This window comes from Ictalurus punctatus, chromosome 6 (genome assembly GCF_001660625.3).
Source record: "Ictalurus punctatus breed USDA103 chromosome 6, Coco_2.0, whole genome shotgun sequence".
Taxonomy (NCBI): domain Eukaryota; kingdom Metazoa; phylum Chordata; class Actinopteri; order Siluriformes; family Ictaluridae; genus Ictalurus; species Ictalurus punctatus.
This window is the reverse complement of record NC_030421.2, coordinates 2,252,501-2,272,350: the sequence shown is the minus strand read 5'-3', so window position 1 is coordinate 2,272,350 and position 19,850 is coordinate 2,252,501. Positions and strand designations below refer to the sequence as shown.

The following is a 19,850-nucleotide window of genomic DNA, read 5'->3' as shown; positions in this document are numbered from 1 at the left end:
ATTTATTTTTAAAATATGTGCTGTTAAATTAGATTCAAGTTAGACAAATGATCCTTTTTAAAAATGGCACTTTATGTTTTTGTCATGAATAATAATACCGGCTATTGATAATGTGCTTCTCTTACACTGGAAGCGCTACAATATGGAATAAACAGACAACAGCAACCAACATACTAATGAATTTCAAAAGAATAAACACAGAATTACTAACATACACAGAAACCACACACAAAACTAATATTAATCAATATTAAAAGACCGTCTTTAAATAAACGAGACGTACACTACCGGCTAAAAGTTCAGACACACTCGATCTTTATATTTATTTTTTCTACATTTTATTATAATAATAAAGTCATACACTCCGGAGCAACACAAACGGACCTATGGGGAATTTTTTAAAAAATCCCATCTTTTTAAGAAAATATCTTTTTTGTAAATGAAATGTTCCTTTCCTAATGAAGGAAACCAATACGTCAGCACGGTTATATTTTTGGTCTGCGACACCGATTTCAAACCTTTAATCGCACACCTTCAGATCAAAAGCTTTTTTAAGATCATGAGAAACATTTCAGTCGAGTGTCCACAAACTTTTGACCGGTAGCGTGTATGCATATATCATCTCCAAATATGACACACTAATGAACTGAGATCACATTTAGTCATGCCTGTTCCACTCACAAACACGCGCACGATTACCCACTACATTCAATTTCATAACGTTTAAACATGCAAAACATTTCCAAACTGTTTACAATCGTGTTCATGGCTAACCGTTATTCTACCACAGTGACTAATTTTAATAACCACCGACATATTTCCACCCGGTTAAACCTATTTCTAGCAGAATGGAATTTACAGCTAACATGTAAATATTCTGGTGACATCAGTGTTATTTTGAATAATGGAATATTTGTATAATATCAAATACATGCTCACCAGCCACTACTAGATCATTCAAGCAATCAGCCAATTATGCCGTAGCAGCTAAATGCAGAAAATCCTGCATACACAGGTCAAGAGCTTCAGCTCATAAGCAAGGCTATGGTAACTCATAAGCACTCTTTATAACTGTGGTGAACAGAAAAACATCTCAGAATGCACATGATGTCGTACCTTAAGGTTGGTGGATGGGCAGAAGACCACGTCAGGTTCCGCGTCTGTCAGCCATGGACCCTGGGGCTAAAGTGTGCACAGACTCACCAAAACATGGGCAGAATTCAATCCTAACAATCGATATTATGGGCTATTCATGACATCAGATGATCTCAATTAAGTCCACTTGACATCCAGTTTGGAACTTCACGTGGGGTGAATATTTATGCAAGACGCTGTAAGCTTTGTTTTAGGTTTAATCTTTGCATGTTAACTCTGCATATGGAGTTTGCGATGTTCTCCCTGACCTTAGTAGTTAGCATGTTCGCCTCACACCTCCAGGATCGGGGGTTCGATTCTCGTCGCTGCCCTGTCTGCGTGTGTGTGTGGAGTTCGCATGTTCTTCCCGTGCTGCGGGGGTTTCCTCCGGGTACTCCGGTTTCCTCCCCCAGTCCATAAACATGCACGGTAGGCCGATCGGCACATCCAAAGAGTCCGTACCGTATGTTCGGGTGTGTGAACGTGTATGCGATTGTGCCCTGCGATGGATCGGTACCCCGTCCAGTCTGAACCCCGCCTCGTACCCGATCGATCCTCCCTTGGTTAGGCTCCAGGTTCGCCGTGACCCTGAAGGGTAAGCGGTTTAGAAGATGGACGGATGTGTTTCGGATTAAACCTTGGGTTTATACGATGAAAAATTATAAACAGCACTTCACATTTGGTACTGCTCTGCCGGTAAAAGAGGAAGAGACTGGATTTCATTACACCCTGCGTTTAATCCGTTTGCACTTCCTGTTTTTCACTTGCAACTGACTATGTCATAAGTGGAAAAACTAAGAAAGGGGAGGTAATATGCCTCGGACACTTCTCCTACGCCAGGTTGGGCCTCGGTACCAGTTGGAGTGTGAAGGTCAACCACTGGGCTACCAAACACTGACACACTGACACATTCAGCATTAATCAATGAATTAATTATTTTAAATTCATTTTCAAAACACAAACTAATTTTTTTTTTGTCATTATAACTGCATATGCTTTCCCTTTTAAACCCCCAATTTTTTTTTTTTTCAGTAATATTTTCAGTCAGCGTTAAATCACATCATTACAGAGAGATGGTTTTAAACCAGTATCCCCTCATTCACTCGGGTCCAGTCTCCTTATATCTGATTGGCTAGTTGAGTGTGGAGTATTATCCAATCGTAGTGCAGGAGGCGGGGCTTGTTGGAGCATGGCTGAAAAAAGCTGAGCAGAGGAGCAGAGGGGGAGGAGAGAGAGAGAGAGAGAGAGAGAGAGAGAGAGAGAAATCGTTGACTTCCTGTTTTCTGAAAGCATCCGAATATATATAACATACAGGAAGATGTGCGGCGGATACACACCCGACCCGAATCATTAAACCCTCACTGAGCCCTGCTGCACATGCGGATAGTTTCCAGCGCTTCCAGCAGCGTCTCGCATCCCTGCATCCATCCCCCGGACCCCGGGTCCTGCTCCGCTCTCTGGCCGGAGGTAGCGACTCATCAACCGGCCAGGGCCGCCATCGAGCCCCGGGCCCCGACCATACGACCTGCATCCGCTCTGGAGGTTTTGCGCCTACACCGAGCAGGGGTTTATCATCAGTGTTGATCTGCAGCAGTTCGGATGAAGCTCTTCAGGTGACTGCGATATGGCAGTGCTGAAACTCGCCGATCAGGTGTGTCTCTAAAATACCTGGAATTCTTACACAGGCATGCAGGAAGGTAACATTATTATGTCTGGGTACCAAAAAAAAAAAAAAAATCTAAATATGCTTTGAGTATTTCTTCTAGTTATAACATAATAATAATAATAATAATAATAATAATATCAACAACAACAACAATAATAATAATAATAATAATAATAATAATAATGTTCTCATGCTTCCACTGTTCACTAGCTTTATGACATGTTTCACATCATATACACTCTGAGATCTAAATGATATATCTTTTGTAATATCTATATATATATTATACCTTTTAAAAATCATTTATTATGCATGATTTGACTTTTTAAAGCTTTATAATGCATGGCATGCTTCTTCCCAGGTGAAAGATGAATAATACTATACAAGGTACAGATGTACTCTGTACAGAGGGTCTCATTATATCTGTTTATTTTTTTTAAACGATTATTTATTTATTTATTTATTTTAATTCCACTATTAGTAGATGAATGTATCCTCAAGTCTTTCCCTGTTAAGGCACTTTGATTTTTTTTTTTTTTTTTTAAGCTGAGCAAGCACGGATTACCCAAAATGCACCGGTGTGCTGTGTTAAGCTGTCTGGCCTGCTGATGATAGTGTTAAGAGTGTATGGTTATACAGCATGATTCGATTTCTCCGTCTATAACCGCAGGACCGTTGCACGTTAGACGTGAGAAAGCTCTCGATCAGGTATCAGGCTAGTGATCGTAAATCTTTAAAGACGTCGAGGCCTGGACTGTACCGGTGACTCGAGGGTGGTTTTTTTTTTTTTTTTTTTTTTTTTTTGTACAACCGTTGATATCACTAGATCTTCGGCGGTTTGCTCCTGGTGTTTTCACGAGTAGCTAGAAGAACCTGAACGAAAAAATAAATAAATAAAAAATCGACGACATCATGCAAATTAGGCTTTGTGTATTTAAATATGTGTAAATTTGCATACTGGGGTAAAAAAAACCAAACAAACCGGCAGTCTAAACTTTGGATGATGTTCGAATGAAGGTGTTTGCTTCATACATATCTATATCTCTATCTATCTATCAGGAAACGAGCTCTTCGGGGATCTAAGACGTGGCATGCAGAGAGGGTGAAGCTCCAGTAAAGCTTTCACTAACGTTACTAAGTTTCTCATGATGCAGTGATATTTCCGTTTGAGTTATTTTATGTTATGGATGAATTTGAATCGGTTTAAGCGACAATCCACCGCCCGCTGCAGCCTGTGCTTTCTGTTCTCGTCTGACAGAAGAGGAACCTCGACGTGGTCTTCTGCTGTTGTAACCCATCCGCCTCAGGGTTCGACGCGTCGTGCATTCTGAGATGCTTTTCAGCTCACCACAGCTGTACAGAGTGGTTACCTGAGTTTCTGTAGCCTTCCTGTCAGCTCGAACCAGTCTCACTCATCTCCCTTGATCTCAGAGCGTTTCCGTCTGCAGAACGACCGCACGCTGGATGTTTTTTTTCTTTTTCTTTATTGCACCATTCTGAGTAATCTCTAGAGTGTGAGAATCCCAGGAGATCAGGAGGGACGGAAATGCTCAAACCAGGCCTGTATTTACACTTCCGGTGCAACCGAACTCGGACCACGTCCTACAGGCGGTCTACGGTTCGGAACCGTCGTGCGCTTCCTGGTCCGCGCGACAGCTTTCACGTCACTCGTTTTTCGTGCGAACCGTGCTCTGTTCCGGACCAAACCGCCAGTTCGAACGCCCCCGAAGAAGCCAAGAGTGACCCTGAAAGCGCCGGAGAGATCTCCGGCTTCCCGTACATCTCTTAAATCTAATACACTACTAAGCGTGAAACACCCTAAGTAGTGCGCATGCACAGTAGGAAGGGCTGTTCAGATTCACGCTAACTTGAAGGTTTCTTTGCAGGATTCCTAACTTCATCCGTACAGGAGGTCTCTAAATCGTCCTGCCGCGGGTGTGTACAGGTTATGCAGTCGGTCATATCGGGTGTGAGGTGCGAAATATCGGGCCGTTGTCTTTTAAGGTGTGTTACCATGAACGTTGTGATGAAGAGCACATCTCATTGGTTCTCTGCAGTCCCACCCTGCTGATTACCAAGCAGCGTTCGAGGGAGGTGGAACGCGTAAGTGGCTTGCTAATTGCTACTTTCGTTAAAAAGTCCGACAGAGCTCTTGGTTTTCTAGACCTGTCTCATCCAGTCGAACCAGTCGAACTAATCACTCGACGTTTGGATTGACGTCTGATTTAACAGAACGAAAGAGGAACTTTCCGTGCAGCTCTTGAACGTATCTCGAGCAGTCGACTCGGACTACTAGGGGCGATAGTCAGACTCAAATTTAAGCAAATTTTCCAACTGACAGTGGAGAGAAAAGGGACAGGAAGTTGTTGCGTCTTTTTGCTCGTCTCCCTTTCTTCTACTCTCTGTGGGTTTGATTTCTTGCTGCGAGAGCGAGCGAGAGAGCGAGAGAGCATGTAGAGGCGAGTGTTTGAGCTTCTGTTATGTGTCAGCACAAAAAGGTTCGGAGTCTCATTTTGGTGAAGTGTATTTTTTTTTTTTTTTTTCTCTCCACATTTAGAAATGTCCCCTAAAGGCACCGAGACTAGAAAGTGATCTTTGTTGCTAGTGTGCACATGTTTCATTTATATAAAAGACATTCCTCCAGTGTAAACATGCACAGTAACCCTCAGCACCGTCTTCTGCTTTTGCTCCATGGACGACGGAGACAAACACGAGACAAAAACACGGGCGTATAAGGCGTCTCTTTTTCAATTTGGTGAAGTATCAGCAGTTCTGCTTCATATTCACATACACTCTCTCTCTCTCTCTCTCTCTCTCTCTCTCTCTCTCTCTCTCTGACTCTCTCTCTCCAGCTGTGCTCAGATTATTGGGTTAAAGGCATTATGCAGAGGAAGGGTCTGCGGTGCTCGAGTTGTCAAAAGCGAAGAAACTCCTCCTCATCCCCTCCCCCATTTGGTAACAGGAACTCATTGGCTCTTGAGTAGAAGGATCGAGGGGGTGTGGTGTACGTCAACAAAGGCTCCAGTGTTCGGAGCGCTGGCTTTGCCTAGAAGGAGTGATACGGGGTATGTCCTCGATTGTTCTGGGCCATGTTTAGAGGCTTGCTCCTGTTCTCCAGAGCCTCATCAGACAACAGCGCTGTCACGCTTCGGCACAGACAGCCGGACACTTCCACGGAGGACGGTGTGATAATGAGAAGCAAATCAGTCCCTACTGAAGTGCTACTACGAATTACTACGATGATCTAGACAGCATTTCTTTATTTTATTATTTTTGGGCCTGTCAGTGAGCTAAAAATATCTGGTTTCTGTGTAGGTACAGTTCTGTGCAGGCATCTTCGATGCTATAAAAATGGAATCTCAAAATCGGAGCGTTTTAGTCACCGAGTAGACCAAGCGCACCGGGAATTTATCTTGGTCTTATCTCTACGATGTTATTCCGAGCCTGGAATGTTCACGGCTCCTCTGCAGACCTGTTTACGTTCACGTCTCGCGTCCGGCAGACGCACTTATCCAGAGCGACTTACGTGCATCTGAGCAGTTGAGGGTTAAGGGCCTTGCTCGAGTGCCCAACTTGGGTGGCGGCTTGGGTGGTGGTGCTGGGATTTTTGGACGGTGCGATGTCCGATGTTTAATCGTTCACCGCGCCTTATAGTTACAAAATGCTCTAAAAACCGCTCAATTCTTTAATATTGCATTTTTTTTAACAACATATATCCATCCATCCATCTTCTATAGCGCTTATCCTTTCTACAGGGTCACGGGGAACCTGGAGCCCATCCCAGGGAGCATGGGGCACAAGGCGGGGTACACCCTGGACAGGGTGCCAATCCATCGCAGGGTAACAACATATAGAAAAGGGATTTGCGAAAGTCCAGTTGCTTCAAAGTCCTCGCTTTCAGAAGTCCTGATAAGCTACTCCTGACATGACCGAGTGGCGACAGTACTGACGTATTTAACGCTTAACCGTTAGCGATTCTGTTTCAATTCAAACGTGGTTATGCTTCGTTTTGTGTCGCGCCTGCCTAGTGCGATGGAATTTGACGCGGGGAACGAACGCGTTGTTCTCAGTTCGTCATCGGTTCCTAAATAGCGTCTGTGAAATATCTCGAGCCTCTCTAGCCTCGTAGCTGGTCCCCGGTCCGATGAGCCGCCTTCACCTGTCTCGCTCGACGTAAATGCATGCGATTGGATGAACTGCAACGGAAGGTCTGATACAACAGACGTGCTAGTTTATCCACGACTGGACCGTGGCTCTCCAGGTCAGGACGGTTAAATATAGACAAAGTTCTTTGTACCCTTGTTTTGGAAGCTCTTTATTAGTGACTCTCAATGGAGCAACTTTGAGAACTGTTAGAAGTTTGCAGCGTATACGTGGAGTACGAGTATACGGCCGTTCGGCGGCCGTGACGCGGGGACGAGACGACGCACACTCTGAATGAGAAGAACGTTTGACCGAGCTGTATAAAATCCTCTCGCGTTCCACATGTTCACCTGGTTTAGTTACAGATCTCGTGGCAGGAAAAAAAAAAAAAAAAAAAACCCCTGAAAGCTGGTTCGCGTCGATTATACGGTCAAAGCGTGACGATTTGAGCGAGCGAGATCCGGACCGTGTACATCCCGTCGACGGAACACATCACAACACATCGTGGGGCTGTGTGCGAACGGAAGAGTGGGAGCAGAAGACGGAGTGATGTCAGAGGGTTTGGGAGAATGAGAGAGCGAGGCAGCCTTATTCGTGACTTTCTTCCCTGTCCAGTACGAGGCCGCGTTACCACATTTTCCAAAGCAGTTGTTGGCAGCGTGCAGCTATTAGTGTGTGTTTGCACAATGATGAGTGCTCTCTCTCTCTTTCTCTCTCTCTCTCTCTCTCTCTCTTTCTCTCTCTCTCTCTCTCTCTCTCTCGCTCTCTCTCTCTCGCTCTGTCCTTCTAGCGGAACTGAAAATGCGTTCTGAGCTTCCCCTCGATCTTTTCTGAGAAGGTGACAGCACGCAACAGGAAGCGTTGCTTTCTTTCTGGGGGTGGTGGCAGCTAGGAGACACAGACAGGAAGTGAACATACAAGCAGGTTTATTTCAGTGTTGCAGTCACTGGCCCGTTCTGTTCAGATATTTCCGCTTTTTCTCTAAGGAAGCTCCCCTGTATGATTGTGCACGGTAAAGGCGTCCTGCCCTGCTTGTAGTTTCGGCGGTGAGATTCCGGAGAGGCCGGGCCTGTGTGCGTTCGGGTTTTGCTTTGGGGATGGGGACACCGGTGTACCGTCACGTGGTCCCGAGTTTAGCCTTTCAGTAAAGATATCACTTATCGTAACGCGCGAGGCGTGATGGGGACGCGGGCTGATGATTATCACCCTCGTGTGGGTGTGTTCCGCCAGAATCGCACGCCTGTTCTTTGTGTCAGCGGTCACGAGCAGTCCTTTGTGCTTTCATAGGGGCAGCTAAAGCTACACGAATTCTTTCCTATGCATACATGTATACATATATAAAAGCGTGTATACGCTCTCGCTGAACTGCGCTTTGTTTGTCCGCAGCCGGCTCTGGTCCAAGCCATCTTCAATGGAGACCCTGAGGAGATCCGCATGCTCATCTACAAATCGGAGGACATCAATGGACTGGTATGCAGCTCTTTCCTGTGGCTTCAAGACCCACATTCAGTTTCTTTGTCTCTCTCTATCTCTCTCTCTCTCTCTCTCTCTCTCTCTCTCTCTCTCCAGACAATGATCTGAACTGAAATATGTTTTTCCCCCAGAGCACCTGAGACAGGACACTGTCGTTCTCTACACAATATTTAGTCTGCTTTCCTCGCAGCAGCCTTCACCATGTCTCCGTTTAGAGTGGCTCCATTGTTCTGGCCCGCTCTATTCGAGAGGCTTCTATCGCTGCTACACACTCTTACAGCCCTCATCAGTGCTAGCGCTGTAGATTGAAACTGATGGCTTTGTTTGTTTGTGCTCTCCTGGGAATTTCTTCATGGTATATTAACACCAGCCCGGGGATTACGCGCTTCTCTGACAGAGAAGAGGATCTGGATGGCGTGGTAGCACTAAGGGACGTCACGGTCACTTATTCCCTTATCCCAGGGGTTCACAAACTTTTTACAACCAAATCCATGGTCCCCATCAGTAGGATCATTGTGTAAAAGTGTTTTCGTCAGCAGAACGAACGCCGAGGAACGCGCCGTCCGCCGTCTTCCGCGTACACGTACTCGCAGACGCACGCGATTGGCTAGTTTTGCTGTGATTGACAGGGCAGAGAGTGTATGCCATCCCTCCCACTAGGGCTGCATGAAGAATGCGATAACTTGTTACATAACGCTATATGCAACACAATACTGCTATAAGTAGCGAACGCGCTAAGAAAAAGCAGTTCTCCAAGGCAAGGTAAGGCAAGAAACCAGCCGAAATCCGTAAGTAAATACCCCCCCCCCCCCCACCCCCCCCACCCCCACCCATCTGTGCAAATTAATATCAGCTGGGTTAGTAAATTGGTGGTCTATAAAAAGGCTTTTCGTCACCAAGGTGTAGAAGAACGGGTCGAAATCGCACCTGAATACCGCGGAACATTCATCTCTTCAGACGGGAAGCGTCTTGAAGCCGTCGTTACAAACAAAGGCGTCTCCACTAAGTATTAAATACGTTTCACTTAGCGTGTTCGGTACTTTTTTCCCGTGTCGTTCCACTTTATTACGCGTAACTTCGTTTACGTACTTTAACGTTGTGAGTTCTTTATATTTCCGGATTTCTTGAGTTAATACTGACGTCTGGTGAGAACTTCATGTGAATAGCCTCAGTGGAAATATATTTACTGAAACAAATGCTGACGTGCGTGCCCAGTCCTCATTTCCCCCGCTGTATAACAACGACACTGATGTAAATATAACATGTTTACATTGTTTGATGTGACACACATTAGCAAAAATAGAAGTGACAAACTGAAAGAGCACATCGGTGAATATAAAGTACTTCCTATCGCATGCGAAGATGCCGGGCGTGTACAGTATTCCCCTCCGTCCAGTTGCAACCGAAACACACGAGTTCAATCCGCCATCGTTTTGGATGTTGGATCGCACGACGACCGGCATGATATCGCGATTATTTCTCGTTCCCGTAGGGGGAAAAAACCTCCATTTTCAGAGCTGTCTGGCTCTGGACGCGACATCTTAACCAAGTGGAAATACCGTAGATACCGTCGCGTGTGTCTTAATATTTCCTATTGTAACGTGACGACAGACCGAATATGAGATTATTAAAAACCTATCTGTGCACAGTTCATGCTTGAAATAGTCAGTCGGCAGATTGTGGGCATTTATTTCTAGGAAAAGCCTTTTAAAGTTTTAAAGTGTGTTCGTATTACGATGGACGTCGAGAACGGATGATCTGTGCAGTTTAGGCTGAACTCCTCTGATTCTGTCTCTCTCTCAGGACACAGAGAAGCGTACTCCGCTCCACGCGGCGGCGTTCCTCGGTGACGCGGAGATCATCGAGCTGCTCATCCTCTCTGGTAGAGTCTCTTCTCTCTTCCTGTCATAATTGCTCCGTCTAACTAAAAGCATATCCGGCTGCGTCCGGATAATAAGGCGCGGAAGAGCCGTCGGAACCGGCGCCGCGGGTCGCATCCGTGACCGATCGGACGCAGCCGTCTTGAAACCTTAGCACGGTTTCCTCTCTGTCTAACCGGCCTCACGTCTCGTTCTCTTCTCCAGGAGCTCGGGTCAACGCCAAAGACAACATGTGGCTGACTCCTCTTCACAGGGCCGTGGCGTCGCGGAGCGAGGTGGGTTTGGCTACTGGCCGTCGATGCGCAGGTCTGACTAAGTCACGGAGGCGGCACAGATAGTGCAAGCTCTGCAGCGTAGCGTAATGCAGGCACACCACAAGAGCTTATCTTGTTAGCTCACCGAAGCTGCGCTGGAAATAACAGTCTGAAACTGGGACAACAGGAACTGTCACGAGATCAGCCAGATAGCGAGATTCTTCCTTTCCGCACCATAGCGACGTGGAAAAAAAAAAAAAACACTCGTCATGCACATGAAACGTCCAGTCAGTGAAAACATCCCTGTAAAACGACGTGTGTATAACGATACGATCTCATCCGTCACGTTAAATCTCATTGGTTGTTTAATTTTTTTTTTTTTTTAAAGTAGTACTTTAGAAGGAAAAAAACAAAAACAAGCAAAAAAAATGTCGGCTTTGCTCTTTTATATCGTAGCACGTAGCGTGCTCTCGATCATGTATCGTGGTAATGTTGTGTAAAAGAAAAAAAAATCCCGCCGGGTCACCTGACCCTAGATGAAAAAAAAACGCGGCAGATCCGACGCCTCGAATAGAAAAAAAATCAGCGAGGGTGTAAATGGATTTTTTTTTTTTGGAAACATTGGTTAGAGCAACATCAGTTCCTTCCTGTTTCTGTTTCATAACCTGCCACATGACGAGTAATACACGTCCCACAAGACAAGATACGAAAACTCGAACGTGCCTAGAAACGCCTCTCCGGTTATACGCCTGTCGAGACGTCCTTGCGGATTGCCTTCGTGAATGAGAGCTCGGCGCGAGCGTGTCTGCTGTACACTCTGCACGGTTCCTTCTTCACACCCGTTTCCTTTTTTTTTTTGTCTAGGAGGCGGTGCTCATACTGATCCGTCACTCGGCCGACGTGAACGCACGCGACAAGAACTGGCAGACGCCTCTTCACGTGGCCGCCGCCAATAAGGCTCTGCGTTGTGCCGAGCTCATCATCCCGATGTTGAGCAGCGTAAACGTGTCTGACCGCGGCGGTCGGACCGCCCTGCACCACGCCGCCCTCAACGGACACACCCAGGTACGACAGACCCTCCGCCCTCACGTGTGCGTACTGGCCCTTATTAGCGTAGTCCTACGGATCTGCAGTCTCTGTCACGATTTCTAAAATGTGAGCGCAGATGTGTGCGATTTTATATTGAAATGAAAAAAAATTTTGGAACGTTCTCACGTTCCTCGAGCCAACAAATGGACCTCGTTCGTAGATTTCGTCCAGCTGTGGGTTGAGACGCACTTCAGAACTGCCTTCGGTTCTGACTCACTTTCCTGCTCGCTTCCTACACTGGCTTCAGGCATCGGTTTTGGTGGAGCTGTCATCCTGAATGGCATTTAAAAGGATGTTATATAAAGTGAGACACACAGCGACTGACGCACGACTGACTCAGACTGTAACCCGCTGTGACTGGAACGGTCCTGCTTTTTTTTTCCCCTTGCCATCTTTCCATCTCTGAATTTCTTTGTTTCTTCCGTCCCGTTACCGCTTAGATGGTCAATCTGCTGCTGGCGAAGGGCGCCAATATTAACGCCTTCGACAAGAAGGACAGCCGTGCTCTTCACTGGGCGGCATACACGGGTGAGACGGCAAGCAGAATCGACCGATATTATTTATACATGAATAACACTGCAGTTATGAAATATAGCGACTGCGCTCCGGGAAGTAATGATCCAATCGTCATCCAAGTCGGAAGGAAAGACGTTGCTCTATTCTGCCCTCTGCAGGTCACTTAGATGTGGTGTGTCTGCTGGTGGAGCAGGGGGCGGAGGTCAGCTGTAAGGACAAGAGAGGATACACACCTCTTCATGCTGCCGCCTCTAAGGGACGGATCGCCGTGGTTAAACACCTGCTCAGCCTGTCTGTGGAGGTAATCGCACACACGTTTACGTCCACTTACGCACACCGCGTAACACGTTTTCACCGCTCTGACGTCTCGTACGTACAGCCACGTGCGCAGACGTACGCTTTTCTTTCTTCACTTATCGACTGAGAAATATCTCCTGTATTAATGGAGTCTGGTCATGTGTAATGTCTGCCATACAAGTCCCTGTGAATGAGGTGTTACTATAGAAAGTATAACGTTTCTATAGTAACAGGGACCGGCTGTGGGATGAGGAAGCGGTCCCGACTTGTCACCAGCGTAACGTTCTCTCCGACAGATAGACGAAGCCAACGCGTTCGGGAACACGGCTCTGCACGTGGCGTGCGTTAACGGTCAGGATGCTGTGGTGAGTGAGCTGATCGACCACGGTGCTAACGTGAGTCAGCCCAACAACAAAGGCTTCACGCCTCTCCACTTCGCCGCCGCGTCCACGCACGGTGCCCTCTGCCTCGAGTTCCTGGTCAACAACGGCGCGGACGTCAACGTGCAGGTGAGCTCCTCGCTCTCTTCTCCACTTCTCTCGCGTGCTTCCTCTTCGTGGCCTGTCTGAGACCTTGACGTTGTTCTCTTCCAGAGCCGAGATGGGAAGAGTCCCCTGCATATGACCGCGGTGCATGGGCGCTTTACTCGCTCGCAGACTCTCATTCAGAACGGTGAGAGCTTTAAGAGTTACCCGTGAACTAAAATGTGAGGCTCCAGGCTATTCGTACGCCCGAGGTAAAGTCTAACAGAAGCGTCGGTACGTTTGTCACGACAGGCGGAGAGATCGACTGCGTGGATAAGGATGGAAACACTCCGTTACACATCGCCGCTCGTTATGGTCACGAACTCCTCATCAACACCTTAATCACCAGTGGGGCCGACTGCACCAGGTGTGTGTGTGTGTGTGTGTGTGTGTGTGTGTGTGTGTGCTTTCATAACCGAAGATTAGTACACGTTTATATCGGACAACACTTATAAAGTCTGTCTCTTTCTCCATCTTTAGAAGAGGAATCCATGGGATGTTTCCCCTGCACCTGGCAGCTCTAAACGCTCATGCTGACTGCTGCCGGAAACTTCTCTCCTCAGGTACCTTCCGCTTTTGGAGACCTAACGCGACGTAAACATGTCACGCCACTGCCAGTGTGTGGAAATGAGCAGCGGCCCATAACGTTTCAAAACCGTTTCTAGACGACACCTTAGGAAACTGCTTCATAACACCGTGTATATTTGTTGATTTTTCTGGCCCTGAAATGAGCCCTGCTCCTAGCTGATCGGCTTCTTTCGCCGAAAGGCAAACCCGTAATACCTGCGTAGATTCAACAGGGGGTGTCGGATCGGTCAGGGGTTGAAGGCAAACCAGTGTTTCCATCGCGTTTGCGATTTTACTCCGAAGCATGAGAAGGTGATCAGAATTACAAACGGCTCCTTTAAGCTCAGCGTCGCTTTAATATTCTTGGTGCCGTGCGGCGGACTGTCAATATACAGTTTGCCTAAACGAAACCAGCGGTTCTCATCGATCTCCCCTCCTTCACGAGGGCATTTCGGCGTACAGCAGCGGATCTGTAGACCCCAGGGGCGCCACTTCAGGCTTTTGATTCCTACGATAGGCAAATACGCGGTTAGGACGTGGCTTTCACGTGATGTTTCTCGCCTTTGTTTTGAGTGATGGTGATCGTGTTCGACGTGGGCTCGAGCGGCTCATCTTTATAGATTTAGGGTTAGGAGTTCGAATCCCCCGAAGACAGACTTAGATGCTTGGTTAGCTGCCGTGTCGTCGTCTGTGCCATCCGTGCATGCGTTTGTCATTTAAAGAAAACTCTTTTCCCTTTCACTGCGTCCGTGTTCATCCTGCACTAACACTCTTCTCTTTCTTTCTCTCACTTCTCTTACTGTTTTTTTTTTTTGTCTCCCTGTGTTTCTCTTCCTCTCCGGGGTCTGCCTCTGTGGCTGTCTGGTTGTTTTGTCGGGGGCTTCCTTTCTTCTGTGCCCTTCCTCCTTCATGCCTCCATCCTCGCTCAGGGCGGAGGTATAGCATAATCTGCACCCTCAGTAATGACTCGGTCCTGTGTGCAGGCTTCCAGATCGACACCCCGGACAGCCTGGGCAGGACGTGTCTCCACGCGGCTGCTGCTGGAGGGTGAGTGTGTCTCTGCAGGACGTTCGAGTCTGAAAGGACACGGCAGAGACCTTCTGCCTGTCTGAGTGTGGAATCTATGAGAGGCTGATTCGGCGGGTATTTCCTTTATTACAGATGTACGGTACCGCGCAAACGTCTCGGGTACACGTGAGGAGACGCTGTAGAGCGAAGATGCCTCCGAAAAGAATGAAGTTAAATGTTTTCTATATGAATAAAATACTGTAAAGATTACTGTAAAGTAAACAGTAATGAATGACACAAAGTGAACACTTGGTGTGATTTAAAAACAAAAATAGTAGTGTGAGGTAGTTAGTGCGGTTTTATTTATAGGGACATGAGGTGTGAGTGTTATTGAGCGTCTTGCAGAGCGAGACTCGGTTCTTCTGGAGATTTTGTCTGTCGCACTCGCTTCTTATTTTTGCAGCGAAACCCAGCAGCCTTCATTGTGTTTTTTATCTGAAAAGAGTCTCTTACCACTTAGTATACTGCTTTCTTTACTCACATACAAACATTGTTCTGTAACATTTAATTTTACACTGGAAAACTAATGTTTGGGAATCTACTTTTTATTTTGTACTGACTCGATAATGTAGACGTCAATATATATAAGTGTAGAGGTCATAATATAAATGTAGACGTCATAATATATAAGTGTAGAGGTCATAATATGAGTGTAGAGGTCATAATATAAATGTAGAGGTCATAATATAAATGTAGAGGTCATAATATGAGTGTAGAGGTCATAGTATAAATGTAGAGGTCATAATATGAGTGTAGAGGTCATAATATAAGTGTAGAGGTCATAATATAAATGTAGAGGTCATAATATATGAGTAGAGGTCATAATATGAGTGTAGAGGTCATAATATGAGTGTAGAGGTCATAATATATGAGTAGAGGTCATAATATGAGTGTAGAGGTCATAATATGAGTGTAGAGGTCATAATATGAGTGTAGAGGTCATAATGAGTGTAGAGGTCATAGTATAAGTGTAGAGGTCATAATATGAGTGTAGAGGTCATAATGAGTGTAGAGGTCATAGTATAAGTGTAGAGGTCATAATATAAATGTAGAAGTAATAGATTTTTAAATATAAAATCCTCTGGAGTCGTTGGATTACTACATGCAGTCGTGAAATGAGCACAAGGCTAATCGATACAGTTTGTACTCAGATACCAGCTGGGGAAATGTTCCTCATTCCGAAATGAATAAATGCAATTTTCTCCCTTTTTCCTTTAGCGTGTAAGTATATTTAGTAGACAGTGTAAAAAAAATAAAAAGGACTATTTGAAATCCGCCACAAATTTCCCAAGCCGGGGTCCGATCACCTCCGACTGGGACGCCCGGCTAAGGATGTCTGATGATCCAAGACCGCGAAACACCCTGTGACCCAGTGTTCGTCACTGATGACGTCTCCAAGTCGCACCATCTGGAGTTTTACTAACTAGCAAATAACTGTTAATGCTTGGATTTGGAAATAATTCACCCGCATCTAAAGTCCGATCGATTCAAAAACGGTCTGATAAATGATAAACGTGTAATAATTGTGTTTCAACACACGTCCTGTTGAGACGTCACTGTCGTCATGACCACAGAAGAGTCAGCTGACGAAGACGTGACCGCGAGTTTTTGTCTTTCTGCTTTACCGGTTCATGCTGTCGTCACACGTGTTGAATTGACCTTTTAAAATGTCTATTTTTTCCTCTACTCATTCTACCCTAATTCTTTAATTCAACTCCTCCTACAGGAATGTTGAGTGTGTGAAGCTGTTGCTCAGCAGCGGAGCGGACCACAACCGCACGGACAAACATGGCAGGTCAGCGTTTGGACCCCTGTTATAATTATCGCTTTTATCAGGAGTGATAATCTATAGATGCACGTTTAATATATATCTATATATATATATATACACACACACACACACACAGAGATGAGTAGCAGAGCTGGATTTGTCCGCATTACAGATCAGAATTATGGCCCGGTCAGTCCATCAGACCGCATCTTGACGAAGCATACTGTATTTGTTTTGTCCCAAATACAACATGTTTTTGTGTGTGTGCTTGATCATAGGACTCCCCTCCACTATGCAGCTGCAAGTCGTCATTTTCAGTGCTTAGAGACTCTGGTGTCCTGCGGTACCTGTATTGATGCCACTGACCAGTGGGGGCGCTCTGCCCTGCACTACGCTGCTGCCTCTGACCTGGACAGGAGGTACACATCTCCACTCTGGCAGGTTTTCCTTCCACGCTGCTTCCCCAACCCAAAACGCCGCAGGTTTTTCGAGTTTTTCTAGTTTGCCTTGCAAAGATATAGTCTGCAGAGCTCCGGCATTTGCATAGGAGCCCAAGCCTCCGTCGGCAAAACCACAGCGGGACGTCCGGGCGTTTACGGTAAGAGCGCGATAGACGCAACGGAATGTAAACGAAGTATAGCGATAACAGCGGGTGTTTGTCACAACTACGTCTCCCGTCATCGACATCCCCATGTGGAGCTTTAGTGAGGATTGGTACAGTATCGCCGCTCTGTTCGTGTCGCCATGGCAACCCTGGGATATTTTTAAGTCCCCGGTAGACGATTCGGAGTCGTTGCTGTGACGTCAGACGGAGGCTGCGTTTCTAATCTCTTCACGCTCAAGAGTGGATCGAATGAAACAGTTAGGTCTGCTGCTGATTAGTCAATATGACTGGGTATAGATGCCCCACTGAATAGTTACGGGTTTGGAGCTTGAAGGTCCTGCTCAGAAGACCGCTCGCTTAAAGTATAAAGAATTGAGTGTGTGTGTGTGTGTGTTTCTGTAGGCGACGTGTTGCCCTGGAGCCAGAGAGTCCTGGAGTGCAAGCAGAGAAAGAGAAAGAGGCGGCTCTGTAAGTGCGCTTTACCTACGATTTTAATAAACACCCTAAGCCGAGAATATGCTGTGTGGTGTTGTTAACTGAGCTGTGTGTGTGTGTGTGTGTGTGTGTGTGTGTGTGTGTGTGTGTGTGTGTGTGTGTGTAGGTGCCTTGAGTTCTTGTTGAAGAGTGGTGCCACTGCCTCACTGAAGGACAAACAGGGTTACACCGCCGTCCACTACGCTGCGGCCTACGGCCACAGACGCTGCCTGGAGCTGGTGAGATGCGCACACACACACACACACACACACACACACACACACACACACACACACACACACACACACACACACACACACACACACACACAGATGATCCAGGGTCTCGTAGTCACCATGCGTAGTTGGATTATGTGTTGAACGTCACGTTAAATCTATCGCACTCTCACCTGCCGTCTCTGCAAGACACTAGTCTTTTATTTTTCATTTTTTTTTGGTCAGGAACTCCTTTTTCCTTTCCGTCGTGTTTATTGAACATTGACTGAAGTTTTTTTTTTGTTGTTTTGTGTGAAGCTTCTGGATCGAGAGGAGCGAAATGAGGACGAAGGCAAGGACTGCCTCAGCACCCGGAGTCCGCTACATCTAGCCGTGAGTCACGCTTGCACGCTTTACACTCGTCGCAGCACACAACCGTCACCATGCGTAACGTCAGCCAGGTCAACACCCAGGACTAGGGCGTGGACTTGATTGCGCAACACCCGTTCCGTGTACATTCCTGTTAATAATACGGCGAGGGGAAATAAGTATTGGACGCGTCAGAATTTGTTTCGGTAAATATATTTCCAATGAGTTTATTCACATGGAGTTTTCACGAGGCGTCAGTATTAACTCAAGAAATCCGGAAATATAAAGAATTCACAACGTTAAAGTGCGTAAATGAAGTTATGTGTAATAAAGAGGAACGACACGGGAAAAAAGTACCGAACACGCTAAGTGAAGATTATTTAATACTTAGTGAAGTCTTTGTTTGTAACGACGGCTTCAAGACGCTTCAGTTATGAAGAACCGTTCCACACTTTTCTACTGCGAGAGACTACTCGGTCGTTTCCGGTCACGCGGTCGACGGAGCTCGAGGAAGCAGCGACGGTGGATTTTGTGGGTGGGGCCATTGCGTCGGGTGGATTTAAAGGATATCGCTGCTGGTCTCGGCGTTAGAATAATTCTCAGGTTGGAGCTCAGGCACGTCAGCGGAAACGGGGTAGCCGCGTCGTTTTATTCGGTGTTGAAATGATGTGTCTGTACGGAAGGGATTTGGTTCGGCGTGTATGACTCGGCGTACTCTGTGTGTGTGTTTGTGTGTCACAGGCGTACCATGGCCATGCGCAGTCTCTGGAGGTGCTGCTACAGGGCCACTGCGATGTGGATCAGGGCGACGACGTGGGCCGCACCGCTCTCGCCTTCGCCGCCCTCAGGGGTCACACTGACTGTGCTCTGACGCTGCTGAACCACGGCGCTTCGGCACGCTGTAAAGACACGGTCCGCAGACGCACTCCCGTCCACCTTGCAGGTGCAGTGCCATGCTCTGTGTGTGTGTGTGTGTGTGTGTGTGAGGGTGAAAAAGGATTACTAATGAATCATGTTAATGAATAACTCGATGAATGGATCTGTATCTCTCAGTGATGAATGGCCATACACCGTGCGTGCGCCTCCTGCTGGAAGACTCGGACAGCGCAGATCTGGTGGACGCAGCTGATTCTCAGGGACAGTGAGTGACTCATTATCACATGCAGAGTTCTTTTAGTCTGCACGCTTCCCGATGGATATGGATAAGATAAGGCACGGGATTGCGTGGGTCGGGAGAAAGATACCAACAACTACATGTATTTTGTTTGCATGTGCTTTTATTTATTTATTTTTTTAATGTGAAACAACACTACTCTATTCCATCAGTATATTTATCTTTTTTTGAATTGTAAATGTAGAATTGAGCTCTGTCTATGGAGAAGAAATTCCCCAGTGAGCTTTTTATTATTATTATTATTATTATTACTTCTATTATTATATATCTCCAGAAGTAAAAAGCTGAAGGTAGGCTGTATATATAAACGAACTACAGCACGGTCGAATAACTTCACCGTCACCACCGCTACGCTCACGATAGAATAACATTTTTTAAAAAACACTATAGTTGGAAAATTTGAGAAAGTGCGAGTCGGGACAGTGCGAGTCGGGACAGTGCGAGTCGGGACAGTGCGAGTCGGGACAGTGCGAGTCGGGACAGTGCGAGTCGGGACAGTGCGAGTCGGGACAGTTTGAATTGGGATAGTGCGAGTCGGGACAGTGCGAGTCGGGACAGTGCGAGTCGGGACAGTGCGAGTCGGGATAGTCCGCGTCGGGATAGTCCGAGTCGGGATAGTGCGAGTCGGGATA

General features: G+C 46.5%; 1 protein-coding gene across 8 annotated transcripts in view; it reads left to right on the top strand.

Annotated features, from left to right (window-relative positions):
- The first annotated feature begins 2,356 nt into the window (after positions 1-2,356).
- The window catches only part of ankrd44 (ankyrin repeat domain 44), a 25,639-nt gene continuing 8,145 nt past the window's right edge, over positions 2,357-19,850 (top strand). For 2 of the 8 annotated variants that reach the window (XR_008396521.1, XM_053680696.1), the window contains exons 1-19: positions 2,361-2,785; positions 8,330-8,413; positions 10,220-10,298; positions 10,501-10,571; positions 11,415-11,615; positions 12,080-12,167; positions 12,314-12,456; positions 12,749-12,961; positions 13,046-13,124; positions 13,229-13,343; positions 13,457-13,539; positions 14,527-14,590; positions 16,338-16,406; positions 16,661-16,801; positions 17,389-17,454; positions 17,588-17,699; positions 17,994-18,068; positions 18,786-18,987; positions 19,098-19,185. Coding sequence is in view for 6 of the 8 variants with exons in the window: in XM_053680696.1 (XP_053536671.1) it covers positions 2,759-2,785; positions 8,330-8,413; positions 10,220-10,298; positions 10,501-10,571; positions 11,415-11,615; positions 12,080-12,167; positions 12,314-12,456; positions 12,749-12,961; positions 13,046-13,124; positions 13,229-13,343; positions 13,457-13,539; positions 14,527-14,590; positions 16,338-16,406; positions 16,661-16,801; positions 17,389-17,454; positions 17,588-17,699; positions 17,994-18,068; positions 18,786-18,987; positions 19,098-19,185 (2,000 nt within the window). In the remaining 2 variants the exon portion in view is untranslated. Of the gene's footprint in view, positions 2,786-5,265; positions 5,299-5,493; positions 5,556-5,626; positions 5,866-5,999; positions 8,160-8,329; positions 8,414-10,219; positions 10,299-10,500; positions 10,572-11,414; positions 11,616-12,079; positions 12,168-12,313; positions 12,457-12,748; positions 12,962-13,045; positions 13,125-13,228; positions 13,344-13,456; positions 13,540-14,526; positions 14,591-16,337; positions 16,407-16,660; positions 16,802-17,388; positions 17,455-17,587; positions 17,700-17,993; positions 18,069-18,785; positions 18,988-19,097; positions 19,186-19,850 lie in introns of those variants that run through there. The other 6 variants (XM_053680690.1, XM_053680693.1, XM_053680695.1 and 3 more) reach the window with 6 other exon arrangements.